A 25,701-nucleotide genomic window follows, 5' to 3' on the forward strand; every position below is an offset into this window, starting at 1 on the left:
AGTTCCAGCAACTTGGGAGGCAGAGGTGGGAGGATTGAACCCAGGAGATCGAGGCTGCAGTGTTCCTGCCACTGCACTCCAGCCTGGGTGATAGAGCCAGACCTTGTCTCACACGTACACAAAAAAAAGGAATCAGAAAGTAACTTCCTACCCTTGGACTCTAGTCTCAGTGACTCAGTTTCTTCATCCATACTTGCAAAATAAGAAAGTAACCTTCACTTCATCACCTCCCTGGGTGGGTAAGAAGTCAAATGTGGTGACCCTCAGGACAGGCCAGTGTTTTGTAAATGTCTCCATCAGACATTTCATTCCTAGTGGTGGGGAAGCCTCGCCTCATTAAATGGCCTTTGGCCTCTGTTCAGCCTCCAGGAGTGGGTGTTCCAGTAGAATTCCTCTTCAGACTTTGAGTGTCTTCATTTAGCCAAAGGAAATCACAGAAAAGCTATATGACCCAGGCCAGAGATCTCAGAGTCTTCCTTGCCTGTGAACAGGAGGGCTGCACAGCCCTGCCTATGGGCTGTGGCTCTGCTGTCAGCTCTTTCCTGAGGAATGCAGCCTGGGCCACCGCCTGCGAGGGTTCCTGCTGGGGGAGTCCATTCCCCTTCTCCCTTCCTCCATTTGCAGTCACTATTTATTTATCTTCGGAAGTTCAAGGAACCAGAGAGCCTGCAACTGGGGGAGATCTGTGGAGCCAGGGAGGGAAAGTGAAGAGGCCAACGTCTAGGCCCCTGCCTGCCACCAATGCCAACGGGCAAGAGAGAAAAGCCACTTCCCTGCATAGTCAGGGTAGTCTTGGCTGACAGGCACAGGGGCCCTGGAAAAGGCACCACCGCACACCAGCAGGGCTAAGCTCACTGAAGAAGGTGGCGCTCACCTTGGGGACCACTTGGGTCATAGACTGAAGGAGGGGGAACGGGAGTCCTGCCCCATCCTGGCAGCTCTATTAAGCAATAGAAAGGTGAGCCTCTGTGGAGAAACAGAGGAAGCAGACCCCTGGGCTGCACTTCTTACTGCCTGTCCCCAGCCCTGGTTCTGGTGTACTGCAGGCCATTTTTTTTAAAAATTAATTTATTTATTTATTGAGACGGAGTCTCACTTTGTCACCAGGCTGCCGTGCAGTGGCACGATCTCAGCTCACTGCAACCTCCACCTCCTGGGTTCAAGCAATTCTCGTGCCTCAGCCTCCCACGTAGCTGGGATTACAGGCGCCCACCACCACGCCCGGATAATTTTTGTATATTTAGTACAGACAAGGGTTTCATCATGTTGGCCAGGTGGATCTCAAACTCCTCACCTCAAGTGATCCCCCTGCCTCGGCCTCGAAAAGTGCTGGGATTACAGGTGTCAGCCACCGCGTCCGGCCTGCAGGCAGCTTTATACCCACCACTAGTTGTCAAGGTCACCCCTGCCACTACCAGTCCTCTGCCTTTGGAAACCATGTGCCCCTCCCCCCCACCACACTCTCTTATTCTAATGCCACTATTTACTGGGCATCTAATGCCACTCTATAAACTAGGCAGCAGGCAGAGCCCCATTTCAACCCCAGAGATCTGCTACCCCAGCAAGCTAGGGACTGTGTCCAAGGTCAGACAGTAATAAGAGGCAGAGCCGAGTCTAGAATAGGGGTCTCCAGACTCACTGTGCAGTGCTCTTTCCATACCCTGCTGCAAAGCCCTGCTCCTCCTCATCTACTTTTCCCTTGTCCCACTCACTGTCCCCGAAACACACACACACACACACACACACACGCACGCACACACACACAGCGTTGTGGAAAATGTAGGAGGCCCAGTCTAGCCTTGTCTGCCTTGGCCTTTGACCTCTCCTTGGCCGAATGACATGCACCCCCCGCTGAGCGAGGTCACCGCAGCGGCGGAGGGTCTGCTGCCTCCTCATCTCGGCTGCCATCCTCCTGCGGCTGCCTCCACCGGAGCTGGAGGGAGAGTGAGAGCCGACTTCCAGACTGATCATCGTGTCAGGGGCCAAAGGAAACCTCAGAGCCTTCCACCAAGTTCAACCCAAAACAGGGCGCCCCAGACGTCTCTGTCCAAGCCGGCGGGTCCAGGAGGGCCCCAGCAGCCTGGAGGTGCAAGCTGCACCAGCACGGGCGAGGGAAATTTTGTGGAAGGCGGTGGTGGTCGGCTCAGAGGTCTGAGATAGGTTGCGGAAAGGAAGGGTCCTGGCCCGGGGCGCGGGGACAAGCGGGAGAGGAGTGTTGGTGCAGGGCGGGCGCGGGGACCAGGGTCCTCAAGCCAGCTGGCCCGCCCCCACTCGGCAGAGGGCCTCGGCCTGGCCTCGTATCGGGCGGCGCTAGGGCCCCGCGGAAGGCCCGGGCGGGCGGGGACCGGCGGCGGGAGCGGCGCGGCGCGGAGCAGCCTCCATCCATGGAACGGAGCGGCGGCGGCGGCGGCAGCAGGAGCCCAGTGCGATCCGCTAGGTCCCAGCCCAGCGCCCAGCGAGCAGGCGACGCGGAGGGGCCAGGCCTCCAGTGGCCCGAGGACCGAGCGCTGAGACTCCGGCCGCGCAGCCGGGGGTTGCCCGCGCTGCGCTGACAGCCGCGCCCGCGTCCTCCCCGCCGGGGCGCTCGCCGGACATGCCCCCGGGGCGCGGCGGCGGGGACCCCGGGGCTCGCCTCCGCCCAGGGCCCCCCTCCACGCCCTCGGGCGCCCCGGGCCCCCGCTGAGCACTCCTCCCGCACGCCTGGGTCCCTCCCGCCGGCGCGCAGCCGGGCCCCAGCGCTGTGGGTCCCCGCGGGGCGATGGGTTGATGGGCGCCGGGGGACGCAGGATGCGGGGGGCGCCCGCGCGCCTGCTGCTGCCGCTGCTGCCGTGGCTCCTGCTGCTCCTGGCGCCCGAGGCTCGGGGCGCGCCCGGCTGCCCGCTACCCATCCGCAGCTGCAAGTGCTCGGGGGAGCGGCCCAAGGGGCTGAGCGGCGGCGTCCCTGGCCCGGCTCGCCGGAGGGTGGTGTGCGGCGGCGGGGACCTCCCGGAGCCTCCCGAGCCCGGCCTGCTGCCTAACGGCACCGTTACCCTGTGAGTACCCTACCAGGCCAGTTCCGCCCGAGCCGGGACTGGGGACGAAGGGAGGCGAGACGGGAGGGGTGGGAGCAGGGGGAAGGGGGCTATCCCCCCACTTCAGAGAGTCCTGGACAGGCCTGAGTTCAGGCGCCCAGAGGGGAATATTGGAGGAGCAGGGGAGAGACTGGGGCTCCAGGAGTGTGGAGGCGGGAAGGAGCTGCGGGAGACAGGCGCACCCCAGAGAAAGGCACCGCAGGCGCCCACTCACCTGCACAGGTGAAGTGGAGCGCACGCCTGCAGGGAACCCACGCCCCGGATTTCCAGCCTGGACTAGGGTTGCGGACTTTGGGGACCTGAGAAGGGTGAGAGCGGGGAATACTCAGGAAAGATCGACGCCCGTGGCCAGGAGGGGGCTGTGGTCCTAACCACTACGGACGCGTCCCGGACTGGGCTGGAGGAGTCTCCGGATTTACCTGGCTGGCCTTGTCCCTTCAATTGGGGTCATCCCATCCATGCACCCTGGCCTGCCAGCGCCGCTTCCAGCCGGTCTCCTTAAGGCAAGGGGAGGCTAGGCTCGGAAAAGTCGGCCCTTGGAATGCGGGCGCTTCTGGGCTGCAGGAGACCCTGGCGTCCCCATCCCTCTAGAGGCCCCTCTCCCGCGGCGCCGTTCGTGCAGTGAGCTCAGTACTGGGTCCCGCGTCCTTGCCTCTCCTTTGCCTCCCCTGGAAGTAACTCGAGCTTTGGCTGTTTCTTGATTGACTTTGCGCAAAGACTGCGAAGAAAGAAACGCGGCTGAGGAAGCGGGGTTCCCTCACCGCAGCCCACCCGGGCCTCCTTCGGCGACTTCCCTTAGTCAGGGCCTCAGTACGCCTTTGCTTTGCTGGCAGCGAGCGCGGCAGCACCGCAACCCGACCCCAAGCCTCCTGCAAGGGGGTCGCAAGTCCCAGCAGCCGCGCGAGCATTGGCGACCCCTCCCCACCGCAGAGATTTCCTGCGCCGACCACGTGCTCGCAGCTCCACGCATGCCGTGGACTTGAGGGTTGGGCCCCCGCGGCCGCCGCTTCCTTTCCTGTCCCAAATCCAGCCTAAGAGCCTCTTCCCTTTCCCTGTCCTCCTGACCCCAGTGGCAACCGTTTCTCCACTGCCCCTTGCCCGGAGTCCGGGCTGGCCCAGTCTTTTCGATTGTGTCCAGAACAATACAGTAACGCCTCTGGTTGGGTGAGTTCAGAGGCTGCCCGCTTCCTGACAGGACACAACTGGTCAGCCTCGGACGCTGGCCGCCCGGCCTGCATTTTCCCCGGCCCGGGTGTGTGTGTGCATGTGTGTGCCTTAGGGGTGGAGGCGGTGTGTCTGCTCGCTGCCGCCTCTCTGCTGCTCAGGGTAAGGCCGTGGCCAGGGAAGGCACCTGTGGCTGTTCAGGGCAGCGCTCTCTGACTGTCCGCTGGGGTTTGAGGGTCCAGGCAGGCCTGGGCATTCCCCAGCTCACTTAGTTCTGGAGGAGAAAAATGCTTGCTCTGCGGAATAGTCGGTAGCGTCTGCGTAAGTCCCAGCTGCATAAGAATTCAGAGCTGAGGCCGGGTGCGGTCTCACGCCTGTAATCCCAGCACTTTCAGAGGCAGAGGCGGGTGGATCATGAGGTCAGGAGTCCGAGACCAGCCTGACCAACATGGTGAAACCCCATCTCTACTAAAAATACAAAAATTAGCCGGGCGTGGTAGCGCGCGCCTGTAATCCCGGCTACTCAGGAGGCCGGAGGCTGAGGCAGGAGAATCGCTTGAACCCGGGAGGCGGAGGTTGCAGTGAGCCGGGATCACGCCATTGCACTCCAGTCTGGGCGACAGAGCAAGACTCCGTAAAAAAAAAAAAAAAAAGAATTCAGAGCTGAGAGTTGTGCGTGCATGTGTGCACGCTCTTGTGTCTGCTCATGCACATATGTGGGATGTGTGTTCTCTGTGTGTCTCTGTGTCAGGGTTAGGGGATCCTAACATATCAAAGGCAGAAGGAAGTGGGGGAGGCCGTGGATAGAAAGGCAGTTTTGCAATACATCTTAGAATGATCAGACCGTGGTTAATTCCTATCCACGCCACTCCACGGAGAGAGCTGGGCTAGCTCTTGGTAAGAATACATTAGAACCGGATGGCAGCAAAGGTGACCCCTAGCTCACCCTCCAATCCCAAATCCTCCCAGGCCACTGACCCATCAGGCTTAGGACAGGATACCCTTTAAGGAGCAGGAGCAGCCCCCCGAGCCTGGCTCTGGATGTCCCCACAGGGACACAAACAGGGCAGGCCAGGGACGCCCTGGAGAGACCACCGGTCCTTCAGCCTGGAGGGTAATGGAATCCCCAGCCACAGACTTACTGCTTAGCTCTCCCACCAGACTTCGAATAATCCTCATCCTCATGGCACCCCCCAATCCCCACCAGCTGGCTTCGAAAAGAAAAAGAACCCAGGCTCTCCTTCAGCAGAAGCTGGGCAAAGGTTCCCTCCTCTGAGGCTCAGTCCCTCCAGCACCCCCACACCCACCCCAGGATGCATCTTGAGGGAGGGAGCAGGAGAAAGTCTGTGTAGGGGCTGAAAGGGGACGATCTGTCTCCTCCCCATCGGGAAGGGTTACAGCCAACAGCCCTCTAACAACAACAAAAACCCCAGGTTAACAAGAGAAAAGCATAACTCATGTATTACTGTTACGCACACACGTGTGCACGGGAGTCAATAAGGCTGAAATGCTCTCTCCACAGAGGAGAGATGTATGGACTGGGAGGTGGGAGGTGGCTGGTAGGTGATGGGACTCCGGAGAAGGTGAGCTGCACAGAAGCAAAAGGTGGTTTCATTATGCGGATTTATGCGGATCACACCTCTCAGGTGATCTCTCAGAGCTCTCCGAGTAGATGAGAAGTCTGGGTGCAGTGACGATTCCCAGACTCTTCTCCCGCTCTGTCTTGGTTATTTGCTGAGATCTCTAGGGAGGAGGTATTTAGACCGTTGCCTTTATTTCGGGGAGAAGTTTTCTCCATCAGATAAGGGAATTCCAGGGAGAGTGCCCCATCCCTGCGCTGGGGGAACAGGGGACAAGATAAGTTAGGAGGATCTTGGTTCTGAGCTCCAAGTTTTGAGGCCCCTAAAGTCTCTCAGTGTGTCAAAGTGTCTGGTCTTTGGGGTATCGCTCTCTGAGACCCTGCATCTGGGAAGGAGGGGGCTGCCGCTTCTTTTGCCTAGCAGCAAAACCAGAGGACAAGAGCTGAGAGCCGCCCCACGCAAATGGCCAGACTCATTTCCAAATTCCTCCTTCGTGCTTTATTTATTTTTTTTCCTGCCACGAACATTTTCCTTTTCACCTTTTAGCTTGTCACCTGGTGCAAATAAAACTGGAGCCATTCATTTTTGTGTTTTGGCTTTATCCTCCCTCCCCATCTCCCCCACATTCCCGTGGAAGACCTTTTTTTTTCCTCCAAGATGGGGCCCCAGGGCACTCAGGATTGATCCTTGGGGAGTCTGAGTGCTGGGGGCTGTTCAGGCATGAAGGTGGGGTCCCTGTCTGCGGAGAGCCTCCTCCTGCACTCTGAGAAAGCCTTCCTGCAGTCAGAGGCGACCCCGTTCACAGTCCCGTTTACCGCATGGAAAGCCCTCCTGCCACCTCCACCCATTATCTCAACTCTGCCTTCTGTTTTTGCATCCCCCGTCTCCCCCATCCTTTGCATTTTTTTCTCTAGTGGATTTTCATTTGCAGTTTTCCAGGAAAGCTGAGCTCTTGGCTTCCTTCCTGATCCCTCTGTCCCACCCCACCCCCCAGGCTCCCAGCCCAGTCTGCAGGGCAGCTGTGGGCACCCGTGCTTCTGAACAGAGAGAGCAGGAGCCTTTGTGGGCCTCCCCCAGGGAAAAGGTCCCACGGGGGGTGGCTTATGACCGGGAGAACCTGGGTGTGGGAGGAAGGTGCAGACCACTGTGAGCCCCACTATTACTCGAGAGCAGCTGAGGGCTGAGGTTCTCAGCTCTGGGAGTGAGTGAGGGGGAAGGGGGCTGAGGATAAGGAATTCCAGGAAAGGACTGTTTGTAGATAACTCCAGAAGGAAATCTATGAAGACCTCCTAGGACATCTGAGCAGGCACTCCGAGGATACCAGCCAGTGTCATAAATTCCCAGACAGCCTGGGCTCCAAAGGATCTTAGCGATAAGGAAGTCCAGTCTCACATCTTACAGCTGAGCAAACTGAGGCCAGGAGAAGAAGGGTGTCTTGCTGACAGTCACACAGCCGGCTGGGGCTGGCGCCGGGATGGGCATTGCATTCCTGCCAGGTGAGGGCCTCGCTGCTCACCTGGCTGAACTTGGGACCCATTAGACACAAAAGACGCTTTAAAAAACCCGGTTCCTTCCCAGCAGGATCTGAGCCCTCTTGACCTGGGAACATTCCAGGCTGGGCAAGGAGAGGTCACTTTGAATTTCCCCAGAAGAGGCAAACTCTCAACCTGCTCGGCCTCCCATTCAGGAAAGCGGGGGTGCCCACCACGCAGGCTGCCCACCTAGGGGAGAAGAGGCTGTCTGCCGCAGGTGTGCCCAGTACAGGCTGGGTTCTTCTGCTGGGAGTTCAGTGGTCTTGGTGGGGGAATTTAAGGATGATGGGCCTCAGGGAAGTTGTTCTTGAGCACAGATCTCCCTCTGGACCTCCAGCTGCTGGCTGGGACTCACTTCAGGGCCCCTCGTTACAGCCACCAGGATCCAGTTAGGGGAATTTGGGCAAAGTGTGCCAAGCATCGTGCACATGGCCCGAGGGCAGGACAAGGATGCTGGTGGAGGGGCAGGCCCAGGCCGGCGCCCCCACCCCCTTCCCTTCCACCAGCTTTCCCCCATATGGTTCTCATAAGGTCTGGGCGCAGAGACAGCAGCCAGAGGAAGTGGCTGTGTACAGAGAGCTTTTGTGAGAGAAGAGGGGGAGGGGGAAAGAGCAAAGAAAAAGAAGGAAAGAAGAGAGGGAAGAGGCCAGAGACAGAGAAGGCCAGGGCAAGCCCGGAGACTCCAGCACCCACTCCCCTCCCCACCCAGGGGTGCAGCTCTCAGCGGCGGCACCCCCACCTGGGCTCCGGGACCTCGCCAGTTCAAAGGGAGGGGCCCAGCAGAAACCTCAGTCTCTCCTGGACTTTTCCCCACCACCCACTGGAGAAGCTGGAGGTCGCTAGCTCGGGATCCAGGGATTCCACCCATCCATCCTCTGGGGCCTGGAAGCCCCTCCCCTGAGGGCTCCCTCTGCTGCAGGATGTTAGAGTCAGGGTCCCATCCTAGGCAGAGCCCTGGGCAGAGCTCAGAGCTCTCTGGGGCCCACTGGTTGAATGAAAAACACTGCAGAGGCCATCATGCTGGCTCCTAAGGGGGCACTTGTGACTCCGCCCCCAGTGGGTCCAAGACCCCGAATGTGTTATTTGGCCGGAGTTACTCCTGCATGTGCATGAACCTAGCCACTCCTGAAGCCACCGAAGTCCCCTCCTGCTGGCTACCACGGCTCTCCCCTCTGTGATTAGGGAGGGGGAGTGGCAACCCCCGTCCTGGGGGGGGAGTGTGAGAATTTCCCCCAAAGGCACAGGCAAACCAATGTAATTTGAACCTAACCATAAATTGACCCTTCAATGCGGGGTCATGTTTTTAAAGAAAGAGAGTGTTTCTAAGTTTATCCCACATGGGAGTCATTGGGAGAAGAACCCTTTCCTCATGGAGAATAAGTTCCAGCCACCTCTGAGTTGATCGCTGTCCTTCCACTCCATGGAGGCACTGGCTGCTCCCCTCAGCAAAGTCCAGAGAGGGGAAGAGAGTTCCCAGACGCCACACAGCCTGGACCCAGACACCGCTATCCTCCCCATCACCCCAGAGGTAGAGGCTGCCCCAGCCTCCCTGGGAGCAGCCAGAGAGCAGGGGCGGGGAGAGGAGGGAAATGGCCCCAGACTGGGGGACCAGAAGGAAGATCCGGTAACCGCTAGGAAGGGCTGCTCAGAGGGGCTGTTTATTTTCATTCCCCCAGCCCAGCCGCTCTGTTCTATTTACAGCTCAGACACTGACAGGACAAAGCTGCCTCCTCCCCTTCCTCCCTCCTCCGGGGGCCCCCATCCTTCCCAAACTCCAGAACATTCCTTTGCTTTCAGGACTGGGTTATGGGGGGAGGGGGCAGAGAAGCCATTGAGTGTAGGTCACTCCAGCAGCCTCCCAGGACATTCTCAGCTCTCCCAGCCCTTTCCTGGGAGCCAGGGAGGTGTGCAGGATGGATGGGGCCAGGTGAGGCGCGGGAGCCCCATCTGTCACAGAGGAGCAGGCAATGGACAGGGTGGGAGGGCGAGTCCTGGGGAGGGAGTTCCAGCCTCAACCAAGGGGCCAGACATCTCCCAGCTGGGAAGGGAAGAGAAGGTCTCAGGGCCCCCTTTACCGCCTCTGTTCCTCCCTCTCCTCCTCCCTTCCCCTGCCAGGGCTCCTAGCCTTGCTGGGAATTATGTATTGAGGCAGAAACTATGACTTCAGGCTTCAGGAGACTCAGCGTCCAGGATGGGAAAGACCATCAAAGATAAGGTGTGGGGTCTCCAGTCTACCCCCAGGGAGGGGCCAACCTGCCCACGGTGAGACACACACACACACACACACACACACACACACACAGCTCTTAGCCAGGCAGCTCTAACTAGACCCCAGGGCTCCTGCCTCCCATCCCCTCTGCTGTTAGTCTGTGCAGGTGGGAATCCAGAGACAAAGCCACCAAGGGCAGCCACATCTCCAGGAGAAAGGGAGAGGAAGCAAGACAGACAGATCTGGAAACTCTGAAACTTCTCAGACCTCTTGAAAGCCTCACCACCCTCACTCTCAAACAGTGACACTGCCCCAGCCAGCAGGGGCCCCGGAGGCCACATCTGCCCACTCTGCTGATGGCAAGGGTGTTTTCTGATGAAAACGCAGGCACGTGGGACTGGGAGTTTAAGGGGCCTGACCCCAAAAACAATACTTCCTGACTTCACTTGAGGAGGGTTGCGGAGATATAGAATAGGTTAGCAGGCGGGAGATCAAAATACAGGTTTATTGTTGATAAAAGCTGTTGGAAGACCTAGCTTAGAGGTTCAGCAGCAATGAGTTTAGTCAGAGCTGCCCACCCAGGGGACATCCGAGTCCCATTCCCAGCCCCTCTGAAGGAGAGCCCCCACATTAAACAGCTCTGCAGGCAGGAAGGTCTGGGGCCTCTTTGCACACTGACCAATCAGAGGAGCCATCCCTGGAGATGGGACAGGGCAGATGCCCTAATCCGTTTTCCTCCACATGGATACATGAGCCAGGGAAAAAGGGCTCCCCCGACCCCCTAATGGCCTAACAAGTACAAGCGTATTCATGGGGTCCCTGTACAGAAGCACTGCATGGAGTATTTGAAATCAGTCTGACCCAGGAAATGTGCAACCCATTGTCTCTAAAACGCCCTTCCAACTGTTTCCTCTTCCTCTCTGGCACCACCTTGGGTAGCTTCAGACAATGTGACCCCTATGGGTGTGGCATCCCAGAAAGGCTGTACCATGGAGCCAGGCTCACTCAGAGAAGGATGGATGCTATCTCCTAGGTGCTGGGGAGAGATTGGGAATTGGAGGTAGAAAGAAACTGCCATTTGGCTTGGGGAAACCCAGGGCTCAGCAGTGAACTCTCTGTTGACCAAACAGCCCCTCCATCCTGGAGCTCTGCCCCTGTCACTCAGCCAATGCCTACAGTGTATCTTCGCCCCATGGGAGGAGGCAAAAGACCCAGGCTCTGCCCTTCTGTCCTTACAGTCTCCTGGAGACAGGTACCAGTTTACAACGCCGGACAGGATCAGGGCAGCAAATAGAGCTTCTAGGGAGGAAAGGTCAAAGACGAGTATCTGCGTAGGTAGAAAAGACTGATAACTTCAATCCTTTTGGGTCTATTTGTATTTTAAAAGAGGTCTGTGCCGCGTGTGTTGGCCTTTCGCTGTAATCTCAGCTACTCTGCAGGCTGAGGCAGGGGGATCACTTGAGGCCAGGGGTTCAAAACCAGTCTGGGCACATAGAGATCCGTGTCTAAAATTTTTTTTTCTTTTTTGGCCGGTCATGGTGGCTCACGCCTGTAATTCCAACACTTTGGGAGGCCGAGGTGGGTGGATCACGAGGTCAGGAGTTCCAGACCATCCTGGCTAACACGGTGAAACCCCGTCTCTACTAAAAATACAAAAAATTAGCCGGGTGTAGTGGCACGCACCTGTAATCCCAGCTACTCATGAGGCTGAGGCAGGCGAGTCGCTTGGACCCGGGAGGTGGAGGTTGCAGTGAGCCGAGATCATACCACTGCACTCCAGCCTGGGTGACAGAGTGAGACTCCATCTCAAACAAAAAACAAACAAAAAACATTTTTTTTGTTAGCCGGGCATGGTGGCATACTAGCTAGTCCAGAGGCTGAGGCAAGAGGAGTTCAAGACCAACCTGGGCAACATAGAGAGACCTCCATCACCACCTACCCCTCAAAGAGGTCTGCTTTCTTCACCCAAAAGCTTGGCTCCCCCCGGGGGGCTTTTAGGTTGTGCATGGAGGAAATGTTTAAGGTCAATTGGGGGTAATATCCCAGCCTCCACAAATCAGGGAAACACAGACACACACATAGATAAACATTCCATCCTGTTGGACACATCTCCCTCCACCTCCTATGAATGGAAGTTTGCAGATATGCGATGTATGATTTATGTTTGTAGGACTAGCCTGTTACACAAGGCTGAGTGCACAGTGGCTGTTAGGTAGCTCTGAGCAATGAATGAATGAATGGATGAATGAATGAATACCTAACTGTGGATGACTACATCAGACTACGTTCCTTGTCCTCAAGCCAGGATGCTGTGACCCCCAAATCCCCATCAAGGTATACTGATTACCCCCAACGAATACCTGTAGCCCATTTTCTTTTTCTTTTTCTTTTTTTCTTTTTTCTTTTTTTTTTTCTTTTTTGAGACAGAGTCGAGTCTCACTCTGTCACCCAGGCTGGAGTGCAGTGGCACAATCTTGGCTCTCTGCAACCTCTGCCTCCCGGGTTCAAGTGATTCTCCCGCCTCAGCCTCCCTAGTAGCTGGGACTACAGATGCGTGCTACCTTGTCAGGCTAATTTTTGTATTTTTAATAGAGACGGGGTTTCACCATGTTGGCCGGGCTGGTCTCGAACTCCTGACCTCAAGTGATCACCCGCCTCGTCCTCCCAAAGTGCTGAGATTACAGATGTGAGCCACTGCGCCCGGCATGTAGCCCATTTTCTTAGGTTTCTGTCTCCAGGTTCTGTCCCAAAGCCACAGATTCCCTTCCCATCCAAGCCCCAGTTTCTTGGTTCCCCCTGCTCACCACCAAGTTGGGGTGCCCTTGTAGCGAGGGTAGATTAAAGAAAGGAGGCCAGACCTATGAGAGAAGGCAGGGTGGAGCAGGACTCACTGCAGGTCTGTTTTCTCTCATGGCCTGGGCCTCCAGCCCTGCCTGGACAGCCCAGCTTCCAGGCTGGGTTCAGGGGCAGTCTCAGGACCCAGTCCCCTAAAGCCCCTCCCTAGGCCTCCTTCTATGGCCAGTCGGTGTTCAGGGCTGACCGGACAGGCGTCCAGCCCAGGGAAGGGTGGCAGGGAAGTACAGGAGCGGGCAGGACACCTTACATGTCCTCCCCAACATTTATGTCCCTTGCAGTCAGGCTAAATGCATGTGAAGGCAGCCACGGAGGGACGGGAAGTCACAGGCCAGCCTTTCACCTGAGGTTGTGTGTTGAAACAGGGCCTGTGCACGGCGAGCATCCTCACTTTTGGAGGTCTTACTGTCGTATCAACCATACTAAAATGTACCCACATCCGTCATCGAACATAATAATTATTGCTAATGACATAGTATGACATTGGGTAATTATGTCATTAAGCATTGGTTAATTTCCGTCTTTGCAGCATCTATATTTTAGAGGCAATGCTTCTTTTTTAGGTTTTAGGCGTCTCTTTGGGCCCTGGAAATGCTCAAAGGCACAGCGCCTGCAGGGGAGGCCGAGAGCTCTGATTTCGGTGGGGGTTCGAGCCCCAGGGCTTTTTGGCATCAGCAAGCAGACCGCCTCCTACCCTGATGGTTTCCCTAAGACACGGCCAAGCTGCCAGTGGCAGGTGTTGGAGACGGGGCCTCCCAGACTCTAGGAACCTAGTGATGGCCTGAACCGATGGAGGCTTCAGGATCAGACTCCCTAGGGAGTATGGATACCCCAAGTCCAGTGAGGAGCTCATTGGGTCCGAGTGGTTGGCAGGGGGCTGACACGCATGACTCTTCCCGCACATGTGAGAAACATTTAGTTGAGGCATGTGCTGTGTGCCCATGTGACTTCTGCAGGGTCATCTTTGATGTCGGGGTGGTATCTGGTACGTTCCTGCGGCTGCCCAGAGCCCACAGAGCCTCTCTGTAGACGCCAGCCGCTTGCTCCCTTGGCCTCCAGCCTCATTAGTGGGAACTCTGCTTGCTTCTCTCCCCCAAAATAGGACCCCAGCCGGGAGAGAGTTCTGGAATGGACTCGGTGTGCCCCGTCTCTCCGGCCAGATTTCAAACTCTGAAGTAGAGAACAGGAGACTCCAGGGACTGGCCCTCCTTCCTGTGAAAAGCTTGACATTAGGAGTGGGAGAAGGGCGTGGGAGGGAGGGAAGAAAGAAGCTGAAGATGCCTGGCCAGGCCAGCCAGGGCTCTGGGGCAGAGCTAGTGTGTGGTTGAGCAGGAAATCTACCTGGCTGGCCCCCGTGAGGTTTTAGGGCCAGAAGACGGAGCGGGTTGAGGAGACGTCTGTCTTGTGGGGGTTGAAGAGGGCCTAGGCTGACCCTGTGTCTGTGTTGGATGGAGCTGTGGGTCCAACGCCCCCTCCTTCCCTGCCCAAGTGACCACTTTGCCTGCTTTCCTCCCAGGGGACAGCCTAGAATGGTGGGAACATTTTTCTGCCCATTGGATGAAGCTGTGTGTGTGTGTGTGTGCATGCGTGTGCATGCATGTTCATCCCCATCAGCAGTGCTGTAATGCCCAGCTTCCTACCTGCCCATAAAAATGCCAGACCCAGCCAGGCACAGTGGCTCATCCCTATAATCCCAGCACTTTGAGAGGCTGAGGCAAGTCGATTTCTTGAGTTTAGAAGTTCAAGACCAGCCTGGGTAACATAGTGAGATCCTCGTCTCTAGAAAAACTTTTTTCTTTCTTTCTTTTTTTTTTTTTTTTTTTTTTTGAGACAGAGTCTTGCTCTGCTGCCCGGGCTGGAGTGCAGTGGCATGATCTTGGCTTACTGCAACCTCCACCTCCCGGGTTCAAGTGATTCTCCTGCCTCAGCCTCCAGAGTAGCTGGGATTACAGGTGTGCACCACCACACCCGGCTAATTTTTGTTTTTAGTAGGGATGAGATTTCACCATGTTGGCTAGGCTGGTCTTGAACTCCTGGCCTCAAGTGATCCACCCACCTTGGCCTCCCAAACTGCTGGGATTATAGGCATGAGCCACCTCATCTAGCCTCTACAAAAACATTTTTTTTTTTAATTAGCTGGTCATGGTGGCGCATGCCTATAGTCCTAGCTCCTGGGGAGGCCAAGGTGAGAGGATTGCTTGAGCTCAAGAGGTGGAGGCTGCAGTGATTTGTGATCATGCCACTGCACTCCAGCCTGGGCAATAGGGCGAGACTTGTCTCTCTTAAAAAAAAAAAAAAAAAAAAAGACCAGATCCCTGCACTATCTGTCTAAAACTGCCTGCCCTCCTCTCCCCAGACAGACCCACCACAAGGCACCCTCTGGAGAATAGAACCAGCAAGCTCAATGTCACTGGAGGCCCCTCTCTGGATAATCCAGGTCTAGAGTAAACTTCCTCAGACCTCTCCAGGTTGTTAAGGCCAAAAAATCCAATGCTGGGTATCTGAGGATTCGAATCATACAGCGATCTGCCTGAGGTCTTTCCAAGAGCTAGAAATTCGGCAAGAAGGGGGCCCCTTGGAGGAGAAGGATGAAAAGGCCTTTGCCTGGTGCCTGCGTCTGCGAGTGGGTTAGAGGGTGGGGAATCAGGACAATGTTCTCTGCAGCAAGAAAATATCTCATTTCAAGACTTTCAGGGCTGGAATTGGTGCTGGGCTAGCCAAACCGGAAGCGTGGGCTGCAGCTGCCCCCCACTCAACTCAGCCCTTGCCTCCCAGCACGCACAGAGGCTGCCTCAGAGAGAGAGGGGTGGGTGGAGGGAAGAGAGAGAGAGACAGACAGACAGACAGACAGACTGGGCCTGCATAAAATCTGGGCTCAGGGCGGCTTGGGGAGGGATGGGAGCCGGTCTCAGAGATAAGCTATTCTGGGCCAGAGGCTCGTCCTTACCCTCCTCTGGGGCAGGTCCCCGATCTGTCACTCTGCTCCCACCCTGCACACGGACACGAGTGCACTTGGTCCGCAGCTGGTCTGAATTGAGATGTGTTGGCAGAGAATAGAGTAGTAGGACATTCCAGAGTCCTAAGACTTTGTACCAAAATCAAAACGAAAGTATCTCATTAATAATTTTATATTGATTACATATTGAAATAATATTTTGGATATTGAGTTAGAGTTAGATCATATATATACATAAATATACATATATATACACACACACACACACATATATATTTTTAGAAACAGGGTCTCGTGAGGTGGCTCACGCCTGTAATCCCAGCACTTTAGGAAGATAAGGCAGGCAGATCACAAGATCAAGAGATCGGGACCCTCCTGGCCAACATGGTGAAACCCTGTTTCTAATAAAAATACAAAAATTATCTGGGCGTGGTGGCATGCACCTGTAGTCCCAGCTACTTGGCAGGCGGCGGCAGGAGAATCGATTGAACCCGGGAGGCGGAGGTTGCAGTGAGCTGAGAGCACACCACTGCACTCCAGCCTGGCGACAGAACAAGACTCTCTCTCAAAAAAAAAAGAAAGAAACAGAGTCTCGCTCAGGCTGGAGTGCAGTGGTGCAATCACAGCTCACTGCAGCCTCAAACTCCTGGGCTCAAGTGATCCTCTTGCCTCGTCCTCCCAAGTAGCTAGGACTACAGGCAGGCCGCCATGTCTGGCTACTTTTTAAAAAATTTTTTGTAGAGACAGGGTCTTGCTATGTTGCCCAGACCGGTCTTGAACTCCTGGCTTCAAGCAATTCTCCTGCCTCAGCCTTCCAAAGCACTGGGATTACAGGCATGAGCCACTGCACCGGGCCTAAATAACGTATGTTCTCAAAATGAACTTTTAGGCCGGGTGCGGTGGCTCACACCTGTAATCCCAGCACTTTGGGAGGCTGAGGCGGGTTGATCACGAGGTCAAGAGATCGAGACCATCCTGGCTAACATGGTGAAACCCCGTCTCTACTAAAAAAATGCAAAAAAATTAGCCGGGCGTGGTAGCAGGTGCCTGTAGTCCCAGCTACTCAAGAGGCTGAGGCAGGAGAATGGCGTGAACCCGGGAGGTGGAGCTTGCAGTGAACCGAGATCGCGCCACTGCACTCCAGACTGGGCGACAGAGCAAGACCCTGTCTCAAAAAAAAAAAAAAGAAAGAAAAGAAAAAGAACGTTTATACTGTGTGTGTGTGTTTTGTTTTGTTTTTTTTTTTTTGAGACGGAGTTTCACTCTCGTCACCTAGGCTGGAGTGCAATAGTGTGTTCTTGGCTCACTGCAACCTCCACCTCTTAGGTTCAAGAGATTCTCCTGCCTCAGCCTCCCAAGTAGCTGGGCTTACGGGCGCCTGCCACCACGCTTTTTTTTTTTTTTTTTTTTTTTTTTTTTTTTTTTTTTTTTTTTTTTTTTTTTTTTTTTTTTTTTTTTTTTTTTTTTTTTTTTTTTTCCTGCACCCCTGGCTAATTTTGTATTTTTTAGTAGAGACGGGGTTTCGCCATGTTAGCCAGGCTGGTCTCAAACTCCTGACCTCAGGTGATCCGCCTGCCTCAGCCTCCCAGAGTGCTGGGATTATAGGCGTGAGCCACCGCACCTGACCCAACTTTTAAACTTTTTAAATGTGTCTACTAGGAAATTTAAAATGGGCTGGGTGCAGTGGCTCACACCTGTAATCCCAGCACTCTGGGAGGCCGAGGCAGGTGGATCACCTGAGGTCAGCAGTTTGAGACCAGCCTGGCCAACATGGTGAAACCCCGCCTCTACTAAAAATATAAAAATTAGCCATGCATGGTGACGGGCACCTGTAATCCAGCTACTCTGGAGGCTGAGGCAGGAGAATCACTTGAACCCTGGAGGCAGAGGTTGCAGTGAGCTGACATCATGCCATTGCACTCCAGTCTGGGCCACAGAGTGAGACTCTGTTTCAGAAAAAAAAGAAAAAAGAAAAGAAAATTTAAAGTGACATGCACTTGCAATGGTTTTGTTGTTGTTGTTTTAGTCATCTCTCTGTTAAAGAATTTGGGGTATTTGAAGTGGGTTAAAGGCTAAAGAGTTGGGAAAATGTGAGGAACCACCCCCACCAACACCACCTCTGCCCCACGCTGGGCAGAGCTCTCAAACTGAGATCTCAGGTTTTAATATTGAGGATTTGGGAGTTGCAGAATTTTTGGGGTTTTTTTTTTTTTTTTTTTTTTTTGAGTCTGGGTCTCACTCTGTTGCCCAGGCTGGAGTGCAATCGTGCCATCATAGCTCACTGTAGCCTTGAACTCCTGGGCTCAAGCAATACAATCCTCCTCCCTCAGGCTCCTGAGTAGCTGGGACTATAGGTACCATGCCACCAGGCCCAGCTAATTTTTTATTTTTTTTTATTTATTTATTTATTTTGTAGAGACAGAGTTTCACTATGTTGCCCAGCTGGTCTTGAACTCCTGGCCTCAAGTGATTTGCCCGTCCCAGCCTCCCAAAGTGCTAGGTTACAGATGTGAGCCACCGTACCCAGCCCCTTGTCCAACATTTAATGTAAACTCTGGGGTATAGGAAGGGCATGAACTGGGGGTGGAGTGAGGCAGGCTTTGACTTTAAAGTCAGAGCCTGTCACCTTCCAGGCATGATGGCTCGTGCCTATAGTGCCAGCTACTCAGGCAGAGGCAGGAGGATCCCTTGAGCCCAGGAGTGAGGCTGCAGTGAGCTCTAACTGTGCCACTGCACTGTAGCCTGGGTGACAGAGCAAGACCTCATCTCTAAAAAAATCTTTTTTAAATTTCTTTTAAAGAGCCTGTCACCACTCAGAGGCCACCCCAGCCCCACCAGGGCCTGATGAGACCTTTAGAGGCCTCTAGAGGCCCTAAGAATGGCCAAGATTATGATTCATCACCAACACCCCATGTATGAAGTGAAATAAAACTATCCTAACCCATAAAATGAGAATAATAAATAAAATAATAAAATGAGTTTATAGAAGGTCTAATATCCCATATAACAACTACTGTGATGTACTTTTTGACATATCAACATTGTGCATGTGTGTGTGTGTTTGTGTGTGTGTAAGCATTTTGGAAACTCAGCCAACCTACCCCCCTACCCATCACTTCCCACCAGGAAATGTCACCATTGGAGGGACCATTAGGCATGGGTGGGAGGGATCTATGGAGTGGGGAGAAGGAAGGAAGGAGATGAGGTCTCCACCCCTCCCATGGCCCTAGAAAGCCCCTTCAACGCTTTTCCATGCTTCCCTCCATTCTGGCCACTGTCTTCTCCACGAGCCAATGGAAGACAGAGCTGCTGGAATGTCAGCCGTCGGGGGTCTCCCCACTGCCCCTGGTCTGTTCACCCACCACTTCCAGGAAGCTTCGAGGCTCATCTCTTTGCCAGCTCTTCTTAGGGCTTGTTCCTTCCCACTTCCCCCTCCCTTCCAGTCCAGCCTGGAGGCCGCTCGCTCAAGGAAAGGCCCAGGGCCTGCACCTCTGGCCTTCCCAGGTCAGTTCTCTACCCTTGAGACCAAAGAAGGGAGACCCTTTGCATCAGCCCAGGGCAGGCAAGAGTTTGGGCGGAGAGGCTCATTAAAGCTTTCTAATAAGCAATTAACTGGGGGATGAGCCCTTTGGCTGGCCTGGATCTCCCTCCTCCCAGCAGGGAGCTTGGCAGAGAAAGCCTGAGTGGGTGGGCGGAGATGAGACACTCGGTCTCTCTCAGTCACTTGGGGCCCCTTTCCTCCTCCCCTAAATACAAACGAATAAATAAACAGAACCCGAGCCGCAGAGGCTGAGGCTGAGGCCTGGCTTCCCCTACACTTGGGGCTCCATTGGCTTTCTGCCAAGGCTTCAGAAGGCTTAGGAGGCTAGGGTGCGGCCACTGTGCGCTCAGGCCCTCTGAGATGGGGGCCTGTGAGGTCCTCCGCTCACAGGTGAGAGTATGCGAGCCTCCGAGGAAGGGCAGCTCCCGCCTGCCTCCAGACCTGCTGGGCATCCTGGCCCCGTGCAAGCCATTCTCCCCACCACTCTCCTCGGGATATTGGGTGAAGGGCTTGAGCAAGGATGGAACTGTGAAGGGCATGAGGGGGCATCGAGGGTCAGCCCTGTGGTTCCAGAGTGGAAACGGGGCATCACAGTGTCACCCCCACCTGCTCAGCCCACCTCCCACCTGCACACAGAGCCCCACGTCAGAGCCAGGCTTGGAGGAGACTCAGGGCAGGAAGGTCTGACTTGGGGCTGGGTGGACCGTTGGCCGGCTTCTCCCTATAATCTCCGGAAGTAGAGGGTGGGGCTGCTGCCTCGCACAACTCCAGGGGGCGCCGTTGACACAGATGCAAGCTGGCCCCACCAGTGGTGAAAGCAGATGCCCAGCACGTAACAGCACCTTCTCCTGTCTGTGTTCTCTCTGTCTCTTCAGGCTCTTGAGCAATAACAAGATCACGGGGCTCCGCAATGGCTCCTTCTTGGGACTGTCGCTGCTGGAGAAGCTGTAAGTGCTGGGGAAGGTGGGGTGGAGGAGGGGGATGGCCATGATGGCAAGAGGTCACCCCAGGGAGGAGGAGGAACGCTGGTTGCTGAGTGACTCCAGAACCTGCCGGCCAAGCAGGGCCCGGAGTTAGACCCACTAGGACCCTGCCCAGGGCTTGACCAACAAGGAGAAGCCAGAGAGGCGCTGGTATGGAACGAGAGACCAGCTCCTCCGCCAGCCACGGCGAGAGAAGCGGGGAGCGGCCTCTGAGAAGCTCATTAACGCTCTTTAATGAGCAATTAGCTGTGAGGGCTGAGCTCTCGACTGGCCTCCCCCGCCCAGCTGGGGGCCCAGCATAAAAGGGCTGAGGGCGGCTTAAAGCGACTGACTGCGGCCCTTTTCTGCCTTTCCTACAAACAAATCAACAAACAAAGCCCCAAGGTGGCTGAGGGTGGGGAAGGCCGACCGTTTCCAAGCCTCTCCCCCACTCCAGCCCACCCCACCCTGGTTCAGAGCCGCCTGGGCAGTGGCAGCCTTCAGGCTGGCCTTGGCCCTGGGGCTGCCAGGGCCCCGCTAGCCGGCTGGAACCTCATTCCCAGAGCTGGGGCCCCTGCGTCTGGTGGGGCCAGTGTGGGGAAGAGGGTTATCGAGGAGGAGCTGGTGGCTGTGAGTTGTTAGGGAAATGGGCGGACGCAGAAGCCCTGCCCTCTCCGCCTGGGGAGAGTGTTCACGGGGCTCATGGAGAGGTAGGGTAAGCTCTGGGTGAGAGACCTCACTCAGCCGCTTGGGCCAGTCACTGAAGCTGCCAGACTCAGGAATGTAATCACCCTCTCTCTAAGTCCCCTGCTCCGTCAGTACAATCCCGGGACCACAGCCTGGACCACAGCTCTGGGTCCTTGCCCCTCCATAGAGGAAGCCTGGGCCTCCCACCTCTCCTACAGCCTGACTCTTGCTTTCTCTCTCACGCCCCCATCCCCTCTCCCATCTCTGCTCTCATCCTGCTAGGCGTTCCTAGTTCCTTCGACAGGGAGGGCCCTTGGCCCTTCTAGCACTATTTTGCCCAAATGGGTCAGCGCAATGGGAGACACAAAAGAATAAAGGTGTGACGCCTGCTCAAAAAGAGCCCAGGCGATTGCAGTCCAGGGGAGACCACAAACAATGCCATGTATATTAGAATTAAGTATATTGGGGCCTGGGCGTGGTGGTTCTGTAAATCCCAGCACTCTGGGAAGCCGAGGCTGGAGGACGGCTTGAGCCCAGGAGTTCAAGCCTGCAGTGAGCTGTGATTGTGCCACTGCACTCCAGCCTGTGTAACAGAGTAAGGCCCTGTCTCTTAAAAACACACACACACTTAGGCCGGGCGCGGTGGCTCACACCTGTATTCCCAGCACTTTGGGAGGCCGAGGCGGGTGGATCACTTGAGGCCAGGAGTTCGAGACTAGCCTGGCCAACATGGTAAAACCCCGCCTCTACTAAAAATACAAAAATTAGCTGGACATGGTGCTGCATGCCTGTAATCCCAGCTACTCGGGGGCTGAGGCACCAGAATCTCTTGAACCTGGGAAGCGAAGATTGCAGTAAGCTGAGATTGCGCCACTGCACTCCAGCCTGGATGACAGAGCGAGACTCCATCTCAAACACACACACACACACACACACACACACACGGCTGGGTGCGGTGGCTCATGCCCATAATCCCAGTACTTTGGGAGGCCAAAGTGGGTGGATCACGAGGTCAGGAGTTTGAGACCAGCCTGGCCAACATGGTAAAACCCCGTCTCTACTAAAAATACAAAAATTAGCCGGGCATGGTGGCGTGCGCCTGTAGTCCCAGCTGCTCAGGAAGCTGAGGCAGGAGAATTGCTTGAACCTGGGAGGTGGAGCCTGCAGTGAGCTGAGATTGCGCCACTGCACTCCAGCCTGGGGGACAGAGCAAGACTCTGTCTCAAAATGAAAACAAAACACACACACACACACACGTAGATTAGGGCTCTTGTCAGGTTCAAAGGAGGTGTCAGCAAAGTCCAAAGAAGTAATGGAGACACAGTATGGATGTGACATGGTGTTGACATCTCTCACCATGACAGCAGCCTCGTGAGGGAGCCTCCGTGACGCCTATTCCACAGTGGAAGGGAAAGCCTCTGGCCCCAAGCCCCCGAAGCTGGGAGGAAAGAGTGATGGCCTGGCTGGGTTCCTGGGAGTGGGAAGGCACAAATCCCATATTTGGGCAGAAAGGTAGAGCAGGCTGTCTACCAATCTGGGACAAGCTGGGGATAGCAGGGGGACCTGCGATGGTGACAGCGACATTTGCACACAGCTCCGTGACTAGGTCCTTCTGACCATCTGCCCTGTGGCTCACAGACAGAGTGGTCTTGATGCAGAGAAAGGGCTGTCACCAAGCTGCTATCTAAGTCTCCTTGGTGCCAGGCCTGGTGGCTCACACCAGTAATTCCAAAGCTTTGGGAGGCAGGCAGATTGCCTGAGCTCAGGAGCTCAAGACCAGTCTGGGCAACACAATGAGACCCTGTCTCTAGAAAAAAAAAAATTTTTTTAATTAGCCAGGCATGGTGGTATGCACCCATATTTCCAGCTACTTGGGAGGCTGAGGTGGGAATCGCTTGAGCTGGGGAAGTTGAGGCTGCAGTGAGCCATAATTGTGCCACTGCACTCCAGCTTGGGCAAAAGAGTGAGACCCTGTCTCTCTAAATAAATAAATAAATAAATAAATAGGCCAGGCATGGGGGCTTGTGCCTGTAATCCCAGCACTTTGGGAGTCTAAGGCTGTCGGATCACCTGAGGTTAGGAGTTCAAGACCAGCCTGGACAACATGGTGAAGCCCTGTCTCTACTAAAAATACAAAAATTAGCCGGGTGTGGTGGTGGGTGCCTGTAATCCCAGCTACTTGGGAGGCTGAGGCAGGGAGAATTGCTTGAACCCGGGAGGCATAGGTTGCAGTGAGCTGCGATCGTGCCATTGTACTCCAGCCTGGGTGACAGAGCAAGACTCCAGCTCTAAATAAATAAATAAATAAATAAATAAATAAATAAATAAATAGAAATAAAAGTCCTCTTGGGTGCCAACAAAGAGGGAAAGCGGCTAAGCATTTGAGAGCTCTGTGTCCTCTGCTCAGCCCAGGCTTGGTCTTGGAGGCAGTCTTGGAGTCGCAGGAAACCAGATGTCCTTCCAGGGGTCTTTGGAGAAGGCAAGCCGCAGTGGCCTCTTCAGCCCCTGCCCTGCCCCTCTCAGGCTGGCACCTCCTGCAGTGGCTCTTCCTCCTCCTCCTTAGCACACACAAGTGAGAAGGTGCTGCACAGAGCCCCTGGTGGCCTCACTGACATCTCCCCTTCTTCAGCCCTTCCCCTGTCTCCTTGTCCTTCAGTGTCATGAGAGCACATTTTTCTGATGAAGATGAAAAGATGGCCTGTCCTTCTCCAGCACCAAGGCTATGGAGGCTGCATAGCAAGTGCACCCTGAGCATGGCAGGCAGTCAGAAGAACCAGGGCAGCAGCAGCTCACGAGAGGCAACATCTGGCTTGATGCCGAGTCGTGCGATGTAGGAGCAGCACTAGAGTGGGAATTCTAAACGCTGAGTCCCAGCTCCTGCTCTGTGCTGGTCACCCTATCCATTCATTCTGTAGGTGCTCACTGAGCCCTTCTATGTGCCACGCTCTGTTCTAGGCATTGGGAGTGAGCACAGGAGATCAGGTGCCTGCCCTCCCGGCCCTTACCTCTACTGATAGGACCCAGAAAATAGCAAATAGCTGTGTGGTGTGTCTAGAGGCCTAAGTGCAGCAGAGAAAAACAAGACAGGATAAGGAGGAGAGAAAGCAAGAGGGCCAGGGGTGCTATTTTATGTAGTGAGGTCAGGAAGGCCTTGCTGATGACATGCCTGGGCATGAGACCTGAAGGGACGAGAAAGGAAGCCCAGAGCTCTCAGGAAGGATGAAGAGAGCAGGCATTGCCAAGGCCCCTGGGTTCAGGGAATGCCTGGGGAGTCTGAGAAACAGAAGGGCAGTGTGAGCTGGCAGAGCAAGCCAGGGGGAGGTGGCAGGAGACAGGTAGGATGTGATGCTGGGGTGGGTACTGGGGTGGCCTTCGATTCCTCATTGTCAGAAGAGCTAGGGTAGATGGGGTGATTTGGGAGGTGCATTATGGATCTAAAATTCTATGATCCTTGGATGTGTGTGGGACACCCACAGCGCCCATAGGGAGAAGATGATCACAGAACCCAGTGACAGGGCCAGGCTTTCCAAAGGAGGGGCCATCTGGGCAGAAGGGTGTGCCATGGGCAGCAGGACAGGGATGGTGCTTGTTCAGGGCTGGAGGAGCTCAGGGTCTCCAACGTGGTCACTGATCACTGCTGTATTTATATATACAAATACTTATTATTATTTTTTGAGATGGAGTCTCTCTCTGTCACCAGGCTGGAGTGCAGTGGCACGATCTCGGCTCAGTGCAACCTCTGCCCCCTTGGTTTAAGTGATTCTCCTGCCTCAGCTTCCCAAGTAACTGGGATTACAGGCACCCGCCAAGACGCCCAGCTAATTTTTGTATTTTTAGTACAGACAGTGTTTCACCATGTTGGCCAGGATGAGGATGGTCTCGATCTCTTGACCTTGTGATCCGCCCACCTCGGCCTTCCAAAGTGCTGGAATTACAGGCATGAGCCACCATGCCTGGCCTTTTTTTTTCTTTTTTGAGACAGCGTCTCACTCTGTCACCCAGTCTGGAGTGCAGTGTCACAATCTTGGCTCACTGCAACCTCCACCTCCCAGGTTCAATTGATTCTCCTGCCTCAGACTCCTGAATAGCTGGGATTACAGGTACGTACCACCACACCTGGCTAATTCTTGTATTTTTAGTAGAGACCGGGTTTCACCATGTTGGCCAGGCTGGTCTCAAACTCCTGACCTCAAGTGATCCGCCCGCCTCGGCCTTCCAAAGTGCTGGGATTACAGGCATGAGCCACCGCATCTGGCCACGAAGACATTTTTTAAAAAGGAATTGATTGACATGATTGTGGGGGCTGACAGACCCCATATCTGTAGGGCAGGCCAGCAGTCTGAGAAGTCAGACAGGAGCAGATGCTGCAGTCTTGGGGCAGAATTTCTTCTCTAGGAAGCCTCAGTGTCTGCTCTTAAGGCCTTCAGCTGATTGGATGAGGCCCACCCACATCATATAGGAGCATCTCCTTCACATGAGGTCAGCTGATGGAAGATGTCAACCACATCTACAAAATGCCTGCACAGCGACATCTAGATTCATGTGTGATTAAACCACTGGGTACTACAGCCTTGGTCAAGCTGACACAAAACTAACCATCACAACTACTATCCCCCCAGAAGGAGAGGGCCCTTGGGTAATACAGATGCTGGGCCTCCCTCCTGGAGATTCTCATTCATCTGTCCCATGGGGCCTGGGAATTTTTTACATGCTATGCAGACAATTCTCATGCTCAGCCAGGTTAGGTGCCAGTGGGCAAGATGACCCCTAGACTGAGGGCCTATTCATCAGGAATAAGACTCCACGGGCTGGCATGTAGTTGGTGCTCAGGAAACACTGATCCCTCTGTCCTGTCAAATTCAGATGTCTAGGCTTGGGCGGCTGAGGCCGTGGCAACTTGACATCCCACAGTCTATGAGCAGCACGTCCCGTGGGAGGGTTGGGGCCCAGTCTGCTAACTGAAACGGAAGCTCCAGGCTGTTGCGGAATGTGCTTGCATGGCCTCCTTGGCTGAGAGCCCCTTGGGCCTTTGCAAATGGGCTGTGTGTACGTGAGGGGGTCGCCTTGTTGGACAGGAGCTGGAGTAGATCTGCGTGGTATCTGTTTTGCAATGCAGGGTCCTGAGGCCAGCATAGGCAGGGTGGGC

General features: G+C 55.0%; 1 protein-coding gene across 2 annotated transcripts in view; it reads left to right on the plus strand.

Annotated features, from left to right (window-relative positions):
- Positions 1–2,367: 2,367 nt before the first annotated feature.
- Positions 2,368–25,701, plus strand: part of ADGRA2 (adhesion G protein-coupled receptor A2) — a 46,256-nt gene continuing 22,922 nt past the window's right edge. For both annotated transcript variants that reach the window (XM_030817101.1, XM_030817102.1), the window contains exons 1-2: positions 2,368–3,032; positions 19,782–19,853. In XM_030817101.1, coding sequence (XP_030672961.1) covers positions 2,767–3,032; positions 19,782–19,853 — 338 coding nt within the window. In that variant the 5' untranslated portion in view covers positions 2,368–2,766. The remainder of the gene's footprint in view (positions 3,033–19,781; positions 19,854–25,701) is intronic.

The sequence above is a fragment of the Nomascus leucogenys genome, chromosome 8, assembly GCF_006542625.1.
Source record: "Nomascus leucogenys isolate Asia chromosome 8, Asia_NLE_v1, whole genome shotgun sequence".
Classification (NCBI taxonomy): Eukaryota; Metazoa; Chordata; class Mammalia; order Primates; family Hylobatidae; genus Nomascus; species Nomascus leucogenys.